At 30.1% G+C, this 21224-nt stretch overlaps 1 protein-coding gene across 3 annotated transcripts; it reads right to left on the reverse strand.

Annotated features, from left to right (window-relative positions):
* Positions 1-8133: 8133 nt before the first annotated feature.
* LOC113868782 lies at positions 8134-14139 on the reverse strand. 3 transcript variants are annotated; one of them, XM_027504674.1, is made up of 11 exons: positions 13899-14139; positions 13408-13574; positions 13266-13330; positions 12219-12259; positions 12025-12113; positions 11831-11944; positions 10535-10612; positions 9841-9909; positions 9246-9326; positions 9081-9113; positions 8262-8559 (listed from the first exon to the last, which is right to left on the reverse strand). In XM_027504674.1, the coding sequence occupies exons 1-11, from the start codon at positions 14041-14043 to the stop codon at positions 8452-8454; spliced, it is 990 nt and encodes a 329-aa protein (XP_027360475.1). In that variant the 5' UTR covers positions 14044-14139; the 3' UTR covers positions 8262-8451. The 3 variants fall into 3 exon arrangements, with proteins under 3 accessions (XP_027360485.1, XP_027360475.1, XP_027360493.1); XM_027504684.1 differs by lacking the exon at positions 9081-9113 and having other exon boundaries at positions 8134-8559; positions 13899-14124; XM_027504692.1 differs by lacking the exons at positions 9081-9113; positions 13899-14139 and adding an exon at positions 13649-13673 and having other exon boundaries at positions 8333-8559.
* Between the last annotated feature and the right edge of the window lie 7085 nt (positions 14140-21224).

Consider the following 21224-nt stretch of genomic DNA (forward strand, 5'->3'; position numbering starts at 1 on the left):
AAGAGTCATAACATGACACATGAGCAGGCAGGAAAAGAAAAGAAGCTTCAATTTCATGAGCTAAATGAAATACGCTTGCAAGCCTATGAGAATTCTAGGATGTATAAAGAAAAAGTCAAAAAATTCCATGATACAAAAATTCTGAGGAAAGAGTTCTCTGTGGGACAGAAAGTGTTATTGTTTAACTCTCATTTGAAACTGATTACAGGTAAGCTTTGATCTAGATGGGATGGACCTTTTATGATTACTAATGTTTTTTCCCATGGTGCAGTTGATGGTTTTCCATTTCTGATTGTAGGTAAGCCACCAGTAGAATTTTTAAAGTTAATGGTCTCCAGTTGAAACTATTCTAGGAAAGCAAACCTATGGAGAAGGCTCAAAACATAGATGATGTATCTTTAGTGGAGTCTATTCTAATGGAGGAAGTGTTTACATAGGCACTTGGGACATTCTTTTCTCTTACCCTTATTTCTTTTTCTTATACTTTCCTTTAGTTTTCCATGCATGTCTTTTGAGCCTTAGTTTTCCATACATAGATGATGTATCTTTAGTGGAGTCTATCCTGATAGAGGAAGTGTCTACATAGGCACTTGGGACATTCTTTTCTCTTACCTTATTTCTTTTTCTTATACTTTCCTTTAGTTTTCCATGCATGTCTTTTCACTTTATTTAAACTATTGTCATGTGTTTTCATTTTCTATCTATTCCCACATTGCGGATAATGTTTGATTCAAGTATGGGGGAGTGTGCCTTAGCATATTATTTTCATTGGATTCCTTTGCTTTTAGATTTTATTTGTGTGGGAAATTTTTATTGTCATTCTTAGTTGAGATTTTCATAATATGATAGATTTGTTTCTTGCATTTGTGTTTAGCTAGTTTTGCATGATAATTAGATTCTGAATTAATGATTGGTAGAATAATTACCTTAATAAGATTTGAGCTTATTGTCTTTCTTGTGTGATTCACTCATGTTTGTAGGCATTCTAGAACTTGACTTGACTCTTTTTGAGATTATTTATTCACATGTACTTTTGATATGATTTAGGCCTTCTTTCACATTTTAGCTACTTAGCCAAATTGACTCACCTTGCATTTATTTCACTTGTTTACCCCTTTGAGCCTTATAAACCCTTTCTTGATGATTTTCCATCTCATTACAAGTCATGTGACCTGAAAAACCATGATTCACCCAACTTTGGAGATTAGATGAGCTTTGGAATTGTTTTGGGAGTTGGTTAAAAATAAGTGTGGGGGTATTGTGTTATATTGTGCTTTTTTTGGAAATTTTAATGCATTATTAGTCACTGGAACAATAGCTTGAATGAAAAAAAAAAGACCCAAAATTTTATTGTTGAATTTTAGATATCCTTCTACTTGTTTTTAACTCATTCCCTATTAATCTTCTTTCTCTTGGTTTTTAGCCTTGTCTACTTTCTTTTATCCTACCTTGTCCCCAGCCTTATATAAAAGTCCTATTGATCTTTTGATGCATGTGTTTCCAATAGTGGGAATTAGAAGCTCTTCAAGCCTATGGTTGTGCTTACTTTCATGATGTACTTTGAGTGAAAATATTGACCTATACACTTGAGAGAATGAGTGATACACATATCCTTGAGAGAATTTTGCCAATTGTGATCCATGATTTAGTTAGATTGAAATTCTTCTTTACTTTTATGTTTGGAACATATCCTTGATTGTTTTTTATTCTTTCATACTTTGATTGATGAATTCATTTTCTTTCTTGCTCACATCACTTTTACTTTAGATCCATTGAAAAATTTTGCTTTGTTTGGTTTTGTCTTGTTGTCTTTTCCTTTCTTTTACTTGGGAGTGCAAAAGCTTAAGTGTAGAGGTATTTGATGATTCATTTTTTGTACTCACTTTTATAGCCTTATTGCATCTTCCAAAATATCTTCCCTTCTTTATTTAATTCATTTAGCATATTTTTGCAATTCTTGCATTAAATTGGAGTTTTCATGAATATTGGTTATCTTTACTTTATATTTCATATTTTTACTATGCTAACATTTGTCTACTATTTTGGCCATAACTTTTTTTTGTGGATCTCCTTTTTGGCTGATTCTTTTTGCAATGAATTTCTGACTTCCTGGGCTTCAATTTGGACATATGGATCATGTTGTTTGGAGTTCGAAGCTATTTTCTATTAATTTTTGAAGTTCAGACTTAAAACATACCTTTTATATTTAGAGTTTTTACTTAGGGCTTTTATTTTAATTACTTGCAGAGGCCTTGGCCCATTCATTTCCATTTTCATTTAAGACCGGTATATATAGGGGTCAAAAGGTTGATTTGGGAGACCTCTCTCTCCTTTTCCTTTCATAATATCCTTTTTGTAATATTGTTTTTATGTAAAGACTTTTTCTTACTTTGATAGAAAACTGTTTTTGCTTCATTCACTTGTTTCTTTTTGGATTCTGCTACGTTCTCAATTATTTTGTTCTCGCGAATCATCTCGTCATAAGCGTGGGTTGTAAGATCGATTGATTGCTCCGAGTTTGTCTTTTTACTTTTTTTAACAATTCTTGATTAAGATTTGTGCATGCATAATTCGATTGAATGTGATTTTATTCTTAAGTGTAATGGTGATCAATTGATTTCTTTTGCATGAGATTTAGATAAACTTGGGAGTGTAATGCTAGTTCGGGCATGTAATTCGTGGTTTTAATTCTCTTTCGTTAATTGCTTTTCATTTTGCTTTCAAGTCATTTTTTATTCTCTGGTTTTAATTCGCTTTATGATTTTAATTTGTTTTTGTTTATGTTATTGCATTCGTTTTAATTAATCTGCGTTAGTTTAATTTGCGTTTGTTTTCGTTTTCAATTCGCTTTCAGGTTTCAACTTATTGATTTCACTCATTTTTCTGGGTTTCGTTTTCCAATTCATTTTCAATTTTCATTCATTTTTCAATTCGTTTTGTTTTCAATTTGTTTTTATTTTTCTGGGTTAAATTAGAGTCGTTTTCAAATTTTATATTCATTTTTAGTTTTTAGATCCGTTTTCAAATTTTAAATTTGTTTTTAGTTCTAGATCTATTTTCATTTAAATTGCTTTCGTTTTAAATTACTTTCGTTTTTAATTCGTCTTTAAATCACAAAACTCCCAAATTAACCACCGTTGCATGTTTAAAATTATAAAGAGAATGAATTTGTGTCCTTGTGAGATGACCTATATTTGCTCCCTATATTGCAAAATTATTTGAGTAATCTAGTTTTGTTTGAAACCATTACGACGTGATTTTTACTGTCCTCGTAAAAAAGCTACACCACTTACTTTGAAAATAAATTTATAGAATAACGTGGTTTTTAATTTAAGTATATAATTTTCCTTCACATTTTCATCAATCCAAACAATACTTATTTCAATTAAAATTTACTTTACTTTAATTTCATTTATTTTTATTTTATTCTTTTATATTTCATTTCAATATCCAAACACAACATTGCATAAATCTATTTCATTTTATTTATGATTATTTTTTCTTTTCTTTTTTTATTGTTAACTCAAAGTTAGTTGCTCTACAAGCAACTATAATGGCCATAAATTTAATGGGGTGGGATACCTAGCATGTGGTTTACTAGGAGTAAAGGTTGGTTTTGGCGTCAACTCAATAACTTTAGGAGCCGATAAAACAACTTGATGATAAGTACTAAAAGGAACAACCAAACCTATATATTTATGTTGTAAAGTACGTTCTATCCTAATAAAAAGACAAAAATATAGTTTCCATTAATGTTTGATAAATGATATTGACTGGCTAGAAAAGCATTTTCATTGTTTACTTAAACAAAAAGATACCAAGTTACCTTACCTAGCATATGATAAGAATGCTTTTGATATTTGATACATATATCTACATGAGCTACTATTTTCCATAAGATAAAAATGAAGGGAAAAAAGGAAAAAAAAACAAACTTAATAAGTACTTACATAATGAGTTTTGGACAACTATTGCATTATCCTTTCCTAGGGTCTTGATTTAGCTAAGTAAATTTGTTAGCAATCCGATGGCTTCTTCATTATAGAATCTTTTTCATTGTTATGTTCCCTAAAATTTGTTACCCTTTCCCCATTAAAAAAGAAAACCACAAGACCCAAAAGAAAAAAAGAAGAAGAAGAAAAAATAACTATTATTATATCTTGCAATATATCAAAGGTGACTTGATTGTTTGTTACTATTTATATTGTTGTTGCTCTAGCTATTATTGTTGCTGCTACTGCTATTACTGAAGAAATTAAACATAATTTATGTTATATTTTGTTTACTATTATATTATGAGTCTTCCTAAATAGTAGTAATCATATATATAGCTAAAGTAAAAGAATTATAAATTTTATTAAAAATCACAATGATGTATAAAGGTATTCAACCAATAATTACAAGGGGAAAAGAAATTGATGGATAAAAAAAGAGATGTAACAAGCTAAACAAAATGATATCATTGCTTATGTATACATAATATACAAACTAACTAATCAACTAATTGAAAACACTAAACATTAGGACATTAACATTTCTTTTACACCATACCTTCCAAACTCATGAATGTAGATCATGCACTTTGAATTTCTATTTACACTTATGAAAAATTGATTGAGTTATAGGTTTTGTGAAAATGTTTGCATTTTGCTTATGTAAAGAAATATGATGAACTTGTAGTTTCTTAGAGATAATTATGTTGAACAAAACTTACTCAAAATGTTTGTTTCTCTAGTGAAGAATATCATTAACAACCAAAAGATCAACACTAAGGTTGTGATAGTATACTATACAAGGACTAGTTATGGCTATTTGAAGTTCTGGTAGAAGAGACTTGAGCCAAGTTATTTATGCTACAACAATGTGTAGACTTTTATATTTAGCTTTAGTACTTGATTAGGAGACACCATGCTATGTAAATCTATATAAACTATATCTATTTATTACAATATTATTTTATTATTGTATATAGATATTAGGAGCTCATTCTTATTCCTGTAAAGATGATGTAATGTCTCATGTAACTTCTCCCTTGTAAAGTTTTTGAAATATAATTTAATGAGATGAGTCTCTCAAGTAGAGACAAGAAAGTTCTTTTAGAAACATTCTCTTAATGATATATGCAGGGTGTCTCGCTCAAGTGAAATATGTTTTGCTCAAGCGAGACAAGGTATTCAAACTAGGCATTTTAGGACATTCTCACTCAAGCGAGATGAGTCTCACTCAAGCTATATGAGATTCGCTTAAGTAAGAAAGGATAATATTACCTCAACTTTCTCCTCTCTAAGATGAAAAGGGTCTTGCTTAAGCAAAGTTGCAAAAAAATTGGGTAACTCTCTAGACCCATTCTCGCTTAGGCGAGAATATCCTTCGCTCGGTGAGAATATTAGAAAAGACTAGAAAAACCAATGTCTGATTTTTTTTGCTTAGGTGAAAATGATCTCGCTCAAGCGAGAAATTGTGGGTTTTGAGGAGTATTTAAAAGATATCACGTTGAGAAATTTCATTATACGCCATACCATCTCTCCCTCTCTATTCTCTCTATTTTCTCTTCTTGTCTTCCTAGAGAACACCTCCTTGAACTTTGAATCTCTTTAAGATCGAACGCCTATTCCATTCGAATCCAAGTAAGTTTTCAGAGCTTAGTTATTTTATCCCACTCCTATTTCTCTGTTCTCTCTTTTAATAATAATACTCTAGTTTTTGGGTAGTATCTCCAATCAAAACATTGAGCTTTCCTCTAGATCTCTCTCTCGGAGATCTATTTCCAGGTAAGGAGAGTTAATTCCAAACTCTAAATTTTATTTTTATGTTTTACCTTAAAAAACCTAAAATACCTTATTTTAAATAGTAGATCTAAAGTATTTTCTTGAAAGTATAATGTTAAAAATAGATTTTTGACACGAAAACCTATGGTTTGATTTAAGAATTACCTGAAACAAAATTTTATAGTAATAATTATAAACAAACAATGTTTTAAGAAGTTTTATGATTTAGCTATTGATTTTCACGTGTGTAAATAATATACGTATTGGAGAATGAAAATAGAAAATGCTAAACTTTAAACTAGAAGACTTTATTAAGACTAAAAGAGTGTGATATCTGGCAATATTGCGTATGAATTGTGCAATTAGTCTGAACCTGAAGGTGTTCAACTTTTGACACATTATATTAATTTGTATGATGATATGTTTCTTTATTTCATCAATACGTGCTTAAATGAGGTTTTTAACTGTCACGAAAAGTTGATGATGCATGATTGGTTGATCTAACATGATTAAAATGTTTTCTTTCAATATATGTAATGTGGACTAAGTCCGGGTGTGCTTTAATTTAGACATAATTCATTGAAATGAATGAAGAAAAAGAGATAAATGAAATTGATGTGAATACATGTGAATTGTTGAGAAAATGTAAGCAAAAGGAAAAAGAGTAACTAATACATGTTTCATAAAAATATCGATTGATGTGATTATAATATATATGTTGTAATATATCGACCAATGAAATTATAACACATGTTGTAATATTTTAATTAGTGTGATTATACTACATGTATTAGGACAATATTGATTGGTGTAAACAATATGATTCTAGTGTGCACTGTTGAGGTTTCATATGGATAGTTCAAAGATACATTAGGAGTATACAGTTTAAAGGCAATTTGAAAAATCTGGGAAAAATGAGGGTAACGAATGCTAATAACTGATATATACATAATTAGTAGCGAAAACATTCATAGGCCCCACACACATTCATAACACGCACATTGTATCCATGTATAGTGGCTAACTAACAACTATTCATGATAGCATAAGTCCTTCATAACTAGAAAAAGTATGTTTGCAGCAATGGAGGGGCCTATGAGTATATAGAGTATCGTTATTTAGCGAATCTTCCATAATTAAAATGAATAAAGTGGCATGAATTCAAAGCTTGAATGATGGTATTTGGTTAAGTGTGAAATAATGTGTATGAAAAATTTTTATTTAATTAAAATTTTATAAATGAATTGTTTCTATTTTGATATTTGTTATATTAGGAAATATTTTGGATATTATTTTAATATTTTTATAAAATAAAAATTTAGTAGGGTGGATGATACTCATTTTTATAAACATTTTTAGATAATAAAGAAATAAAAGAAGATGAAATTGTCCTAATATCATTCTCATAATGGATTGTAAAAAATATTACCTAAAATTAGACTTGAAACTATATATGATATATTCTTTCTTTTAAACTTGAAAAGACATGATCTATTCTTCCTTTATAAGCATCTATATTGACTTCTTTTTTGGTCTCCACATGATTTGCTATTCACTTGTTATGAATTTTCAAATTGAATCCTATAGTCCTCTAGTACATCTGGTACTTTTTTTTTCATAAAAAATCCATTATGTATACATTATTCCTTGCCTAATCAACTAAATTCTCTATATAATTTTTTATCTAAATTAAATTCTAATTAGTAATTTGTACAGTAAAATTTTACAGTAATTCTTATATTTGGTATCATAACTTCATATAAAAAAATTACTTAACAAATAAATTTTTCCTTTCTCCCTCCTAAATTTGTTGAAACAAAACAAAATTTTTTCTTAAAATTTTCTGAAGATTTTAATTCAATAAAGGATGTTACAAATTGTTTTAAAATGCAAAATATACATTTCATAAACTAATCACATTTTAAAGATTATTTTGATTGTTCTAAATATTAATTAATAAAAAACTTATTAAAATTGTGTTGTTAATATTTTTCTCATGACTTAAAATGGTGTGGCTTCCATAATGTTTAGGGTTTAAATTTTATTTTTATAAAATTAAAACGTTTCAATTAAGATTTTAAGTTTCTAAAAAATTCACAAATTGTTTTAATCTCATTTTTACTTTTTTTTTTTTTCAAATACATCTCTCAAATTCTCACAAAATATTCTTTAACAAAATAGATTAAGGAGAATCAAATACAAAATTTGTGATAATTAGACAAACCAAATAAAATCTTTATAATATTTAAAGGAACCGGTTGAAAAACAAAAATTAAAAAAAATATTTGATAAAATAAATAAATAAATTATGAAGTTTTATGAGACTAAAATCTTGGTTAAGCCAATTAAATTTTCAAATTTTAGTATTAACAACAAAATTCATTAAAAAGTCCAGGTGAAAAGCCCACTCTAGCTTGTAGACATCACGACACAGGAATCAGAACACTAGTGGCAGATATCAGCAAAGATAACCGCATAACAAATAGAAATTTAAGACCATATACAACATTATTCTATGATAATAAAAATATAGCCATCTATGACATCATACATTTAGACTCATTAATAATTCATTCAAAGAAGAAAAACATCATGGTGACTTCTGCATAGTATGTTCTTTTACCCGTTAGTGCATATGCTTGCAGTCACTAATTTAAAACGCGTGCGTGTAAGACTACTAGCTTCATTCTCTTGAGCACCCGAGTTTGAATTTGCGAATGTTCATTCTTCCATTTAGCGCAAGGGCAAGCACATCATATTCCTCCACGTACCAGAGTTCTGACACCACAGCCTGAATATATGAAGCAAAATCATGTAAATCAAGAGTAAATGCTCGACTTTATCATCCTCCAACGTTACCCATGATCCCTCTATTAATTGTTCTAAAGTTTTGATCGCTCTATAGTTTCATTTAATTTATTACTAAATTATTCCCTTAAAAATCATTTATCAAGATGATTCTATTGACATTTTAGATTTTTAAGAGACTAATTTGATTCTTAAATTTTTGAAGATTTGTGTGACAATGCATATAACTTTGGAGAACCACCTTGATAGTTTCTTTTTAATATACATTAAGAAAATATTTATCACTTACTTAAACGTACAGGTTAAGAAATTAAAATAAAAAAAAAAATAGAAATCTAATAAATACACTTCTACCATATTTTTAATACACTACTAATACAATTATAATAAAAAATTATATTATTTTGATTACTTCACCATTGCCCTATCAAGAACCTGTCAATTATTACTAGGCTATAGAGAGAGAGAGAGAGAGGTGGTTTTGCAGCATATGGAAATGCATACCGCGAATTTTGGAAATGATGCATATGCCCCCATCTAATCAGGTCCTTGGATTGAACAATATGAAAAGCATTTCCAATATCAACTGCTAAAAAAGCCTCTAGATTTCGACTTTTTAAAACGCACTTCCAATTGTCACAAACGCATAAAATAACAATAATCACAAACCTTGAATCCACGGATCTGACGGTTAAGTTGATTAACTAGCTCGTGGAAAAATTGGACATCATTGGACGTTTTAGGCAGTTCCTGCACATAACAATAATTGAAAGTAAATAATCGAATAAAGTGGGAAAATGGGATTAATCCGATACAGCCATCTATCTAACAAGAAATTCCGTGGTCACTTCATCAGCAATGATGAAATTATAATGCCAGAATATTTGGGACCAAGGCAGTTCTCAATGGAAGTATCATGAAGGCAATTTTTAATTTTTTATACAAATTTTTGGGAGGTTCGTAACAGTTACATGAAATAATTTTAAAAATTCAAAAGTAAGAAATTTATTGAAAATGAAAAATTGATAAAATTTGAAGAATTATTGCAAGTAGAGTGAAATAGTTCAAATAAATTGATGTCAATTTGTATTTATAGGCTTTCTATAAAGCAATAACAAGTTAACAATTGTTACTTCTTATCTATAGGTAACGAACAATTGTGCTGATGTCGAAGTCAAGATCAAATACAATTCTTAAATAAGCGACGATGTCACTTAACAACTAATTCTAATAAATTTCAACAAATACTGTAAATGCATGTTACCGTAGGCGATGATGCTTTAGGTGGACCCAAAAGCCTTGCCAATGACGTGTGGAGAATTGCAGCATCATACTGCAGACGAAAATAACGACAGATCAGATCATCAAACCCCACAAAGCAATGCAATTTTAAAGGCATATATGATTAAAAATCACCAAAATAACTTAATAGTATGTTTAGGAGTCCAGATTTGAAGGAGAAAGGAGCACGAACAAAAATTTTATTTTTAAAATTTAAAGAGTTATATAATTCTTATAAAAGTAAATAAAAGATTAATAAATTAACTTTATACTAATCTATCATTTTATGGCTTTTATTTCAAAAAATATGAAATTAAAGAATGTTAACATAAAGAAATACAAAATTTGCCCTCTCCTTTGTTCCCTTCCCTTCTAAAATCTAACTCCCAAACATGCCAAAAAAAACATAAAATAGGGAGTCCAAAAAGGAAACTGTTACATCATGAAAGAATTCTAAAGAGGACATCTCAGATTAATCCAGCCACACAGCATATAAGATGTCAGAATCAAGGAAAGCAAGGACCCCTGTTTTGATTTCCAGTGCTTCCATGTTTATGGATAACAAAATGTTCAAATTCCTTCTTGAAACTTTACAAGGTAGTACTGACTCAAGCCTTAGAAAATATACTTTTTTTTGCACTGACACTAGCAAAACTGATTATTCAAATGATGCTTACAAGTTGCTTCTGTGGTGCATGTGGAAGCACATTCTTCAACTTAGAACGAATGGTTATGGGATCTGTCCCTGAGATGACCTAAAAAATAAGAATAAAATCATTAGTCCAGATCGTGAATGCAAATTGAAATTTTAACCCTGATACAATTCAACATAATATTCTTTGGTTACTGGTTTCAAATTTTTTTCCAAATACTGATTGATGCACAGGTTGACAGTTTCAACAGTTGCCTATGCTTCAAAATTAACCAAGAAAATATGCAACTTCACACTCACCAAATCCATAAATATGCTAGCAAAAGGTTTTATCTAAAAGGGTGAATAACATATAAAGCTTTTCTGTTTACTTCTAACTGAAAAAATAATGCCAAAAAATTTACAGAATCAGTAAACCTAAAAAGACTGAATGAATCATACAAGAAAAAATCCTATAGACATCTTGACTTTTGTTGTAAAATAGACAACATAGAAAATCGAACCAAATAAGGCCGAAAGCTAGTAATTTTCTATGTTGAACAAGCTTCACCATTATAATTTGTCACTTCACTTGACAGGACTCAACATATCACACTGGCACACTGCCTTTTTTTCGGTGTATGAAAGAGTGAGGGAGAGAGAGAAGGGGGATGGAGGGGCAGGACACTAGTATCAAGGAATTGAATATGGCCCATGTAAGTGTCGAGTATTAAACTCCCTTTGCTCAATAAGAAACTTATTTTATGTTTCACTTAGTAAGTGAAGAGGGGTCTAAATAGGTTATGAGAGAGGTCATTTTCAAGAGAGAGAAGAGAAAAAAATCATTCTTGCTCAAACCCAAAGCAGTCATCATAAAATCATGACTGGAAATTTATTCACTGTAGAATCAGGATGAAATTTGAAGCATGTTCAAGACATGTGATTTTTCGTTTTCAGTTATTAGATTGGTGATTGGAGTAAATAGTTTCACATATTCTGCGTACAATAGCTTTGTTTTTGGGGTTTCTTCATCTTTATGCTTCTTGTTTGCAAGCTTTATTGCTTGGATGATTGTTATCACTGTTTTGTGCACTTGATAAAGACTCTCTTGTACCCTTATTTGATCATAATGGAACCGTTCATTTGGTCTTGACAACTAGTGATTTTTGCTAGGGTTTTCCATGTTAAAAAACTTACTACCTATTTTCTATTTGTTGTGTTACTCCTCGCAAGTTTGAGAGATTTATTTCCACTGTGTTTATTATGTTTTCTAGTATCATGCTGTTGTTCCCCTATCATTTTACGACTCAATTCTATAATACTTTAGCTTATGGAAAACAACCTGCCAGCAAGCCAGGAGCACCCCGGTTGAAGTCAAAACAACCCTATCCAAAACAATTTTCAAAGGGCAGAGAGTTGCAGCAACAGCTTCCACAGAAGATGCTTCAGCTTCTATCTGACACAAAAATGATTCCCATGAGTTAGGTCAGCAAACTGATTGGAAGAAACGGAAACATCCACAATTGAAGAATATACCTCTTCTTTGGTGGCGGGTACAGGTACAATATGGTGGGAGGCATGGAACATGCTAAAATGGTACAGACTAGAGTTCTGAAACCAGATTGCTAATTGACACACATGTAAGAATCAATAAAATCAAAATAAGATGAAGAGAAGGTTGAATCAGAATTCTGCTATCACTGCCAAGTTATATGTTGATCCAACAATACCTTTATCAAAGTATGGATTAAAAATATTGTTGACAGCCTCCCTGTGTCATGCAAAATATGTGTGTCATACTAATATGAAATTGCTTGACATAAAGTAATAAAACAATTAAATCAAAGAAGAAAAATACAACAATAAAGAAGGTTATATGAAACTGAAAGTAAATGATCATAGTAATTTACAAACTTGGTATGCCATGCTCCCATTTGCCTGGAAAGTAAAAGGATAATATGGATATAATCAAGCTTTAAACTGATGAACTTTTTGTCTGAATCAATTTTAGAACATCAATATTTAAAATCTAACAATTTCCTAATTGAGTTTCAAAATGATACTTGATTCTTCGAAAATCACTGCAACTGATTGTTATTTTTTTGCCCAAATGGCACCATATTCATTATGATGCATTAAGATTTGTCTATTAAGCATACTAGCAGAAGAGATGCAAAGTTGTAGAAGAAAGAGGAGTCAGGGACATAATAAATCCTGGTCCTAAATAGTAGAAAACAGTAAACATAGGGAACACAGTTTTGATGGATTTTTGACAAAGAAAATGATTGTAGGCATGGCAGATGGCCTAGCCTCTCTAACCAGTATTAACTAAACTATTTATGGTTGCAGATTCTTAAACTTCAAGGGTGTTCAAATGGGGGACTGTAGTGCCCTATATAAGGAGATTTACAACTTAAAATAAAAAAGCAAAGGTCACTTAAAATAAGGTGTCTGCAATGCAAGTTTTCAAAATACTCAAATAAAAGAATTTACCAGAAACACTTAGATGATGCAGCCTATATCAGATAAAGAGGGAATACAAATTTAAAACGACTATCTAAGGGCACCTTTAATGGTGAAAATTCCATTTTCTCGCTCCCAGTCCCACTAACAGTTTCTATTAAATATAACACTAGTGTTTTACAGCCAAAACCAGCATATAATACTAGTGTTTTACAAAAACCAAAGTAAGCAACCATAAATGCATGAAATGATCATTAATAAAATCCATGCATAGATGCATAAAATGATCATTGAATCCAATTATCAACACTTACGCGATGGGGACAGAGAATTCAGTGCTCAAATACAAAACATTAGCTCGCACTGGAGGATTTGCAGGCTGCACATGGAAAATAATCATCAGTTGCTTCCCAAACAACTCCACAAAACACGACCTAAATTGTTGTTACACGTCACCTTTAATACAGGCGTTACAGATCCATCCTTAAGGGTGAAGATATCTGAAAGGGACAATGACTGAGATGTTTCACCATGTTTCAGAAAAGCAGCTCCATGCTCATCCAGATCTCTTGCCATCTTCTCATATAACTTGGATCTTTGCTCCATGTTTGAATTGGAAGAATCTGAGACACACCCTTTCTAATTTAGTACCAAACTCGCATATATCTCCACCCAGAATCAAATTTTGAATAAGAACCTCATCGAAGGCAACATCTTTACTATGAATTATTACCTTAAGCGAAAAACAACAAAAACACAATTTATTCAAACCGGTCTTGAGAAGAGCAATAATTAGTAATCCGACAAAATTTAATGACCCAAATTAAAGAAACTCTGGACAGTTGTTACAAAAGTAAAATCTATGATAGCTGGAAACACAGACCCGCATAAAAACAAAACAAATGATAATTGAATATGCAAAATTGGAGAGAGTAGGGAGTAATTACCCGAAGAAGTTGATGAAAGAGATTGTAATGAGTTGTGGAGGACCATGTGGAACAAGGTGATGAAGGAGAATGCAGAGATGAGCCAGATCAAAGTTACCGTTTTGGAATGACTCCACCAGCTTAAGTTCCCACTCCTACCCGTCATAACGTTGTAATGTAGGCAGCATCAAACACTGACTTAGTAGAGTACAAATCAATGTTGTGTGAACCCCACCCATTTCCTGATTCCTTTTTTCTCAGTTCTATTAAAGTTTGCGGGATAGATGGGGTTAAAACCCCAAGAAACTAGTATGTCAAAGTTTTCTTTCGTTCCTTTTTTTTACAATATTTCCTAGGTAAGAATTATTAAATCTAAAATGAAATTTATTAAAAATAAATTTATGTACACTTTCGTAAATATTTTTAATGTTATCTCAATTTTGTTTATTATCTGAGTTATTAAAATAAAATTTAAATTGTAATTAGAAAATAATATTAAAAATATTTAACGAAGTACGCCTAAATTGTATCCTTTATTTCAACGAGTAAAACTAATATCATCAATAGGTTATATATGAATTTCACAAAATAATAAAAAAAATTATTAGAAATAACGTGTTAAAAATGTACATTATTAAAAAATTTGTTATAAAATCTAAAGTCTTTTAAACTTTATAATAAATAATGTTTCTCTTAAACTAGTCACAAAGACTTAAAGAAAGTGCATTTATGTTTGGAATCTAATCATATTATTATTAATTTCCTTTCAAATTTATAATTAATTCTTCTTTTAAAAAATTATATTTTTCTTAAAATTTTGTTACAAACGTGTATTTATGACTTGGAATTCTTATCATGTTGTGACGAAAGATCCTTCAAACCCCATTATTTCTCCTTTTAGTAAATAACACATCTCTTAAAATTCATAAAAAATTCTACAAAATATATTTGCGACTAGGAATCTACATCAGGTTGTCACTAGAAGTCTTCTCAACTTATAATTAATTCATTTTTTTTTAGTAAACTACACTCCTCTTAAAACTCATCACAAAGTCAATAAAATAAAAAATATATATCTTAAAAACAATCCAAGATAACACTAATTAATAGAGAGGACATGTCAAAGAGGAGAAGAATCATTTATGCTGTTATAGCAAGAAAAAAAGTGAAAATAAATTGGAGTGATGAAAGATGTATAATACACAAGAAGGGTTGAGTTGTGACTCTTTGCAACATTTGTTAATTGAAAAAAAACACTCAATATTTTTAAGTTGTTCAAGATTAAAGCTTAAGTTCTAAACTTTGTCCAACTTTATGTACATTGTTTGAGGACATGTAGCTTTATAATATTTTTACACTATCAAAGTAATATTATTCTTTATGATTTAAGGCAACAAAATTAAGTTACATCATGATTGATATTTTCTTCAAAACTAAGGTTAGTGATAAAGGTTGGACAAATTATTTTGAGCAAAGCTTTCTTAACACCTCTATACTATTTTTCTAATTAAGACTATAATTAATGCATTTTATGGGAGGTAACTCAATTTGTTACGATACCTTTTTTAGATTATTTTAATAATTTTATTACAGTGGTTTATATAACTTATAGCATGATTCTAATTAATGATCTAATATGATGGTGGTTAAATATAAAATATAGAGTCATTGAAGGTATAATTGCAAATACAATTATAAGGAAACTCTCCCTCTCTCTCTTCAGATAAATAAGAGAGTGGTTACCAACTAGAGGTTATAGTATTCTCATTATTACTTTCACAATCTCACATTAATCGTAAAAGGAACTTTCTCTCAACCATGAGAGAGGAGCTAAAAGAGGAAAGAAGAGTTGAGAAAATACTAAGGGCTCAATAACATCAAAGGGAGGTAACATCAAAGAACAATATATTAAGTTAGTACTCTCTAAATCCTTGATTGTGTGAGAACTATATATTATTGTGAGAATTACAGAATTCAAGATTAATAGGAATAGTAATTTCATAATAGTTACACCAAAGATAGAAACTACGTAATGGATTAAAATCTAATAGTTGGTATAAGAGAGTTGATTGTGAATTTCATGATTCTCCGTGAATGATTGATTCTCCATTAAAGTTTATCTTCCAAATTACATAAACCCTAGGAATTTTGATGATTAAGGTTAGCTAATAATTATGATTATATGATGGATTATCATCATTTTGATATTGAATGATTGGTTAGGATTCAATAATTGAAAACCCTAAGGTTTTGGAAGCTAAAAACGTTAAGTTTTGAATCTGTTATGTGACGCACATGATTTACGAAGTTCGGATAGTGTGCAGGGCCATGCATCAAGAATAAACACGACCATGCATCAACGAAGTACAGGCATGAATCAAGTATAAGCATGGCTATGCATTAAGAAGTAGGGCCATACATTATAAATAAGCATGGCCATGCTTCAACGAAGCACGTCCATGCATCAAGTATAAGCACGACTATGCATAGTGACTTCACAGCAAAATGAGGAGCAAACTTCTTAAAGTTTATAAATCATTTTAGAATTACATCAAAGTAGATTTTACTCACCATAGTAATTAAATCTTCAGGTTAATTAATTCTAAATTATATAATCATAATGAAAAATTCATAATTTAATGCTTAATTATATGGGTAGCTTGTTAGTCACCAAAATGGCCTGGTTTTAAAAGATTATTTAAGATTTTAATTATGTGTTGTGAATTGTTCAAAAATGTATGATGTTGTATGGTAACATAAAATTAAGAGTTAACAATTTAGTTTATTAATTATAACGCTAGAAGATCACCCAAAAATGGATCATTGCCTATGATTAGTAACAATAAGGAGACATGTAAGCACTTTATAGTAAGTTTGCATATCCAAAGATGACTTGCATATTAGTTGAATGACTGATTGTCTATTAAAGTTGTTTATTTACCATCATTATAGATAAATTGTATATTTTAGTTTTGCCCAAAAGTGAACTTAGATGCATAATTGACGTTGGTTGATTGTTTGAATCCATTAAGTCTATCAAAGCATAAAATGTTTAGTGTGTTAAATATTGTACTCTATGAATGTTTGACATGAGCAATGACATGGTGAAGTTCAATGACAACTATGATGATTGGGCTAAGCAAGTTCAATTTTAGCTAGGTGTTATGGACTTGGACCTAGAATTCATAATGAAAGAGAAGCCTGCAGCCATTACAAAAACCAATACAGAGATGGAAAAGGTTCTTTTGAGGCTTAGGAAAGGTCTAATAGGCTAGGCTTTAGCTTGTTGGAAATGACTATGGTTGAAAATGTGAAGCTATCAATGTCAAAGACCGATTGTTAGATTTTAATCCATTATGTAATTTTTATCTTTAGTGTAACTACTATGAAATTACTATTCTCATTAATCTTGAATTTTGTGGTTCTCACAACAATATATAATTCTCATACAACCAAGGATTTAAAGAGTACTATCCTGAATCTATTGTTCTTTGATGTTGTTGAGCCCTTGTTATTTTTTTCAACTCTTTTTTCCTCTTTTAGCTCCTCTCTCATGGTTGAAAGAAAGTTCCTTTTACAATTACTGTGTGACTGTGAAAGTAATAGTGAGAATACTGTAATCTCTAGTTGGTAACCACTATCTTATTTATCTGAAGAGAGAGGGAGAATTTTTATATAATTGTATTTACAATTATATCCTTGATGACTTTATATTTTATATTTAACCACTATCATATTAGATCATTAATTAGAATCATGCTATAAGTTATATAAACCACTGTAAAAAGGAAGAATGAAAAGGAAGAATAAAGAGGAGGAGGATGAACAATTGTGAAGAAGAAATAAGAAAAAGAAGAATGAGAGAATTACCTGTAGCAAGTAGCACATGAGCAACAAAGAAAAAGAGAAGTAGAAATTTGAAAGAGGAAGACGAAGCACGAAACAAAGCATGAGTTGATAAATATAACATGTTTTAATTAATATTGGATGATATTTACGATTATGTCATTGTATTTTCATTCTTCTCGTTTCAAGTAGTCTCATTTTCAAAAGAAAATGTTAAAAATAAATTTTTTTCATTTTTAAATTTGGGTTCAATTTTGAAAATATTTTCAATAAAAATAATTTTTAAAATCCAACTAAACATATTTTTTCTTTTATTTTTTATTTTTATTAAAAATAAAAATAGAAAATGAGAAATAAAAAAAGGTTTAATATAATATAATAAATACAATTTTCTTTTTGATAGAATTAGTAATTATGTGAATTGTGTAGTGAATTAAGTTGTAATCAACTATTAAAAAATTAAAGTAATTGTAACAATGCTAATTAGAGTAGCATTTTTTGTATTACCAATATAACTATACTTTTATATATAACTAAAATTATAAATTAAACCTAGATTGGGTAGAAAAAAAACACTCTTCCACAAATCATTCTTTAAATAACAAGATATCATACTAATTAGGCTAATTACAATAATAATTCTAACAATGCAAACTACAATAGCAATGTTTACAATGGTAAGATATTATAATTCAAAAATTAATATGCGTGATTTTCATCCCTTACGTAACATGAAAATTTATTTATCAATAATTTGAATATTTTATTAGGTCAACAAAAAATAAAATTATACAGATATAGCTTAGGGTAAAATATAAAGAGGAAATCACAGCCAAGTACAATAATTTTGATAATTCTGTACTCAATCAAGTTATAATCAAGTTAATTATAGTATTAATGCTTAAAAAAAATTAATCACCGTCATATTTTTTATTAGCAATAAAAATACTCTTATTTTATATAAAATTAAAATTACCAATGTATATAGATGCGCAAAACATAAAAAAGAAAATATAAGGTAGTACAATACATCGATAATTATGGTAGTTTTATAATCAACAAATATGTAATCAACTAATTTCACTAACCATACGCATAATGATAATTATAGCAATATTTTGTATTAACAATAAAATTATTACTTTTACACCTTTAATTTAACATTACTAAACTAAACCTAGTTTGGATAAGAAGAAAATGTCACACTACCATTCTTTTAATAATATCATAGCTCTAATTAAATACAGCACTATCTATATATATATATATATATGGGCCAAAGAATGATCATGGATCTGGTGGTTCTCGGCTATTTCTATTGGGCCGACAATGGTAATCACACTCACTTCTTCGACAAAAATAAAAGAAGAATTCTTCATAGTGAGCAAGGACAAGAAAACACAACAATGAATTCTTCGTGTACGACTGAATTACTTTACTTTTAGAGATTGACAGAAAAAAAAAAAAATCTTATTAATAAATAAATTGCTAATTTGGATTTTATAACTTGTGTAGCTCAACACTACATACACTTGGCTCCTCAATTCGCAAGAGGTGTGCAACTATTTACATCAAATTTGCTCATTTAAGTATTTACAGCACTTGTCATTCCAGCACTTTACGTGTTAGAAAGATAAATAGTGTCTAAATGTTTTTCGATTTCATTATTTCAGAACGTATTTAGATTCATATTCAAATGAGCATCGTGAATCATTTATCACTAGTATTTATAATTTACACTTTAAATTCACATTTACATGTTTTCTACGTCTCTTCAAATATATATGTAGCATTCTTAGGGTGTTGGGGCATTTCGCTGGGATGAAAAAAAATTATTGGCACTTTAGAGCAGGTGACTGACAAACCAAAACCAAATCATATTCAATGATACGGTCCTGCAGCAGCAGGGAACATATCAGAGGTTGACTCGTTTAATTTTCAGACAAAGGGAGATGAATGGGAATATAGTTTAATGCTTAAGCAAACTGCATATTACTACTGACCCCATCAATCTTAACACTGCTCTTTCATTACGAGCTTCAATTATTTATATTAATTGGATTTTATTACTTTCTAGACTTTAGATATGGAGAAAGTAGTATGGTACCCCCTCTATAGAATTTTATGTCTTTCCCTATAAAATCGGTCCACCTTTAACCTCCAAAAGCTGGAGCAATAAGTAAAACTACATGCAACACCTATGGAGACATAACCAACCAAACACTTGATATTTTTGGGCAGTTTAGAATCCACATGCTAGCTGCAGCAGGTCACCAGCTAGGACAAACACTTAAACTGGTCTCCAACATTACATGTGATGGATGTGGCATGATGGATGTGCCACAGTGTGTTACTGGCAACTGCATTTTTTGCATTATTGTACCTCCCTGACTACTTGTACCTGTTGTCACCATGTACTAATTAAAGCTATATATATATATAACTAGCTTGCTTGCTTGTTCAGCTGCCCCCTTAATGGTTATGAAGAACATAGCCAGTAAATCTATCAGGTGTAAGTGAATTTGTAAACTTTTATGGCTACAGTTAAGTTAGTTACCGTAGTTATCTTATTTTCTAGGCTTATTTCTCTTGGTTAATCCCACTTGGAGTGTTATGCTTTCCATCATATTCTTGGTTTACTCATTGCAAATTGGAATCACATGTCTCTGTTTTCTGTTCATTTTTCTATAATTTTAAAATAATATATCTCATTTCTTAATAATTTTTCAGTTTTTCATTAAAAGGGCAGGGGATAGGTAATTGCAATCCATCACCTGCCCAATCTGATATGTTTGAGGTGCGGAGAAAACAGTTTATGCAATTCACAGCTTTTTAGTGAAGTAAATTTAATTAAGCTATTTTATCTCAACATCTAAAAACCTCTTGTTATCTTTTACGTATATATGCATACAAATAATACGCTCTAAAATTAAAGAAGACTCCAAAAAGTATCTTACTTTGAATGTAAAAAAGCAATATTGAACCTGTGCCTTAAATTTTTTCAAGTTAATTAATCACATTTTTTTTTCAAGTGCACATGAACCATGCAATAGGAGTAGGTCATAGATTTATCTCTCGCTCCCACGTCCATAGAAAGTGCAAGCATAACAGGGAAATACTGTTCACACATGACACAACATTTGAGTGGATGTGGTGGGTCTGGCACTCTAATTTTCATATGTCGTAACTAGTAACACCCAACATGTTGGCTAGACGCCAGTATGGAGGCACATGCTGGTGCGTCGATATCAATCATATTTCATAATGAGAAACTATGGCAGGATTAAGAGATTTCCTGGGCCCAAACAAGGAATTAGGGGGTATTATGGGCCAAATTAATAGAACGTGTTACCTCTTAGATGGTAAATTTGAAGCCCCTTTTTTGTGCCCAAAAATCAAGCCGATTTGTTGACCCTTTTAGAGAGATTGAAGGTCTTGATCATGGTCTATTTTCTGAGGTACAAAATTTTGGATGCAAGATTTTCTTAGGGGGACCGCATA

Source organism: Abrus precatorius, unplaced genomic scaffold, assembly GCF_003935025.1.
Source record: "Abrus precatorius isolate BTA unplaced genomic scaffold, Abrus_2018 Scaffold10, whole genome shotgun sequence".
NCBI classification, from domain to species: Eukaryota; Viridiplantae; Streptophyta; class Magnoliopsida; order Fabales; family Fabaceae; genus Abrus; species Abrus precatorius.

What these genes read in the sequence shown, in the direction of transcription:
- LOC113868782 (XM_027504674.1), bottom strand. Translation starts at nt 14,043, where the DNA reads ATGACGGGTAGGAGTGGGAACTTAAGCTGGTGGAGTCATTCCAAAACG. An exon ending in TACCCGCCACCAAAGAAGAG is followed by an intron (nt 11,945 to 12,024) that starts GTATATTCTTCA and finishes TTTTTGTGTCAG; the next exon opens with ATAGAAGCTGAAGCATCTTC. An exon ending in ATGCACCACAGAAGCAACTT is followed by an intron (nt 9,910 to 10,534) that starts GTAAGCATCATT and finishes TTTCGTCTGCAG; the next exon opens with TATGATGCTGCAATTCTCCA.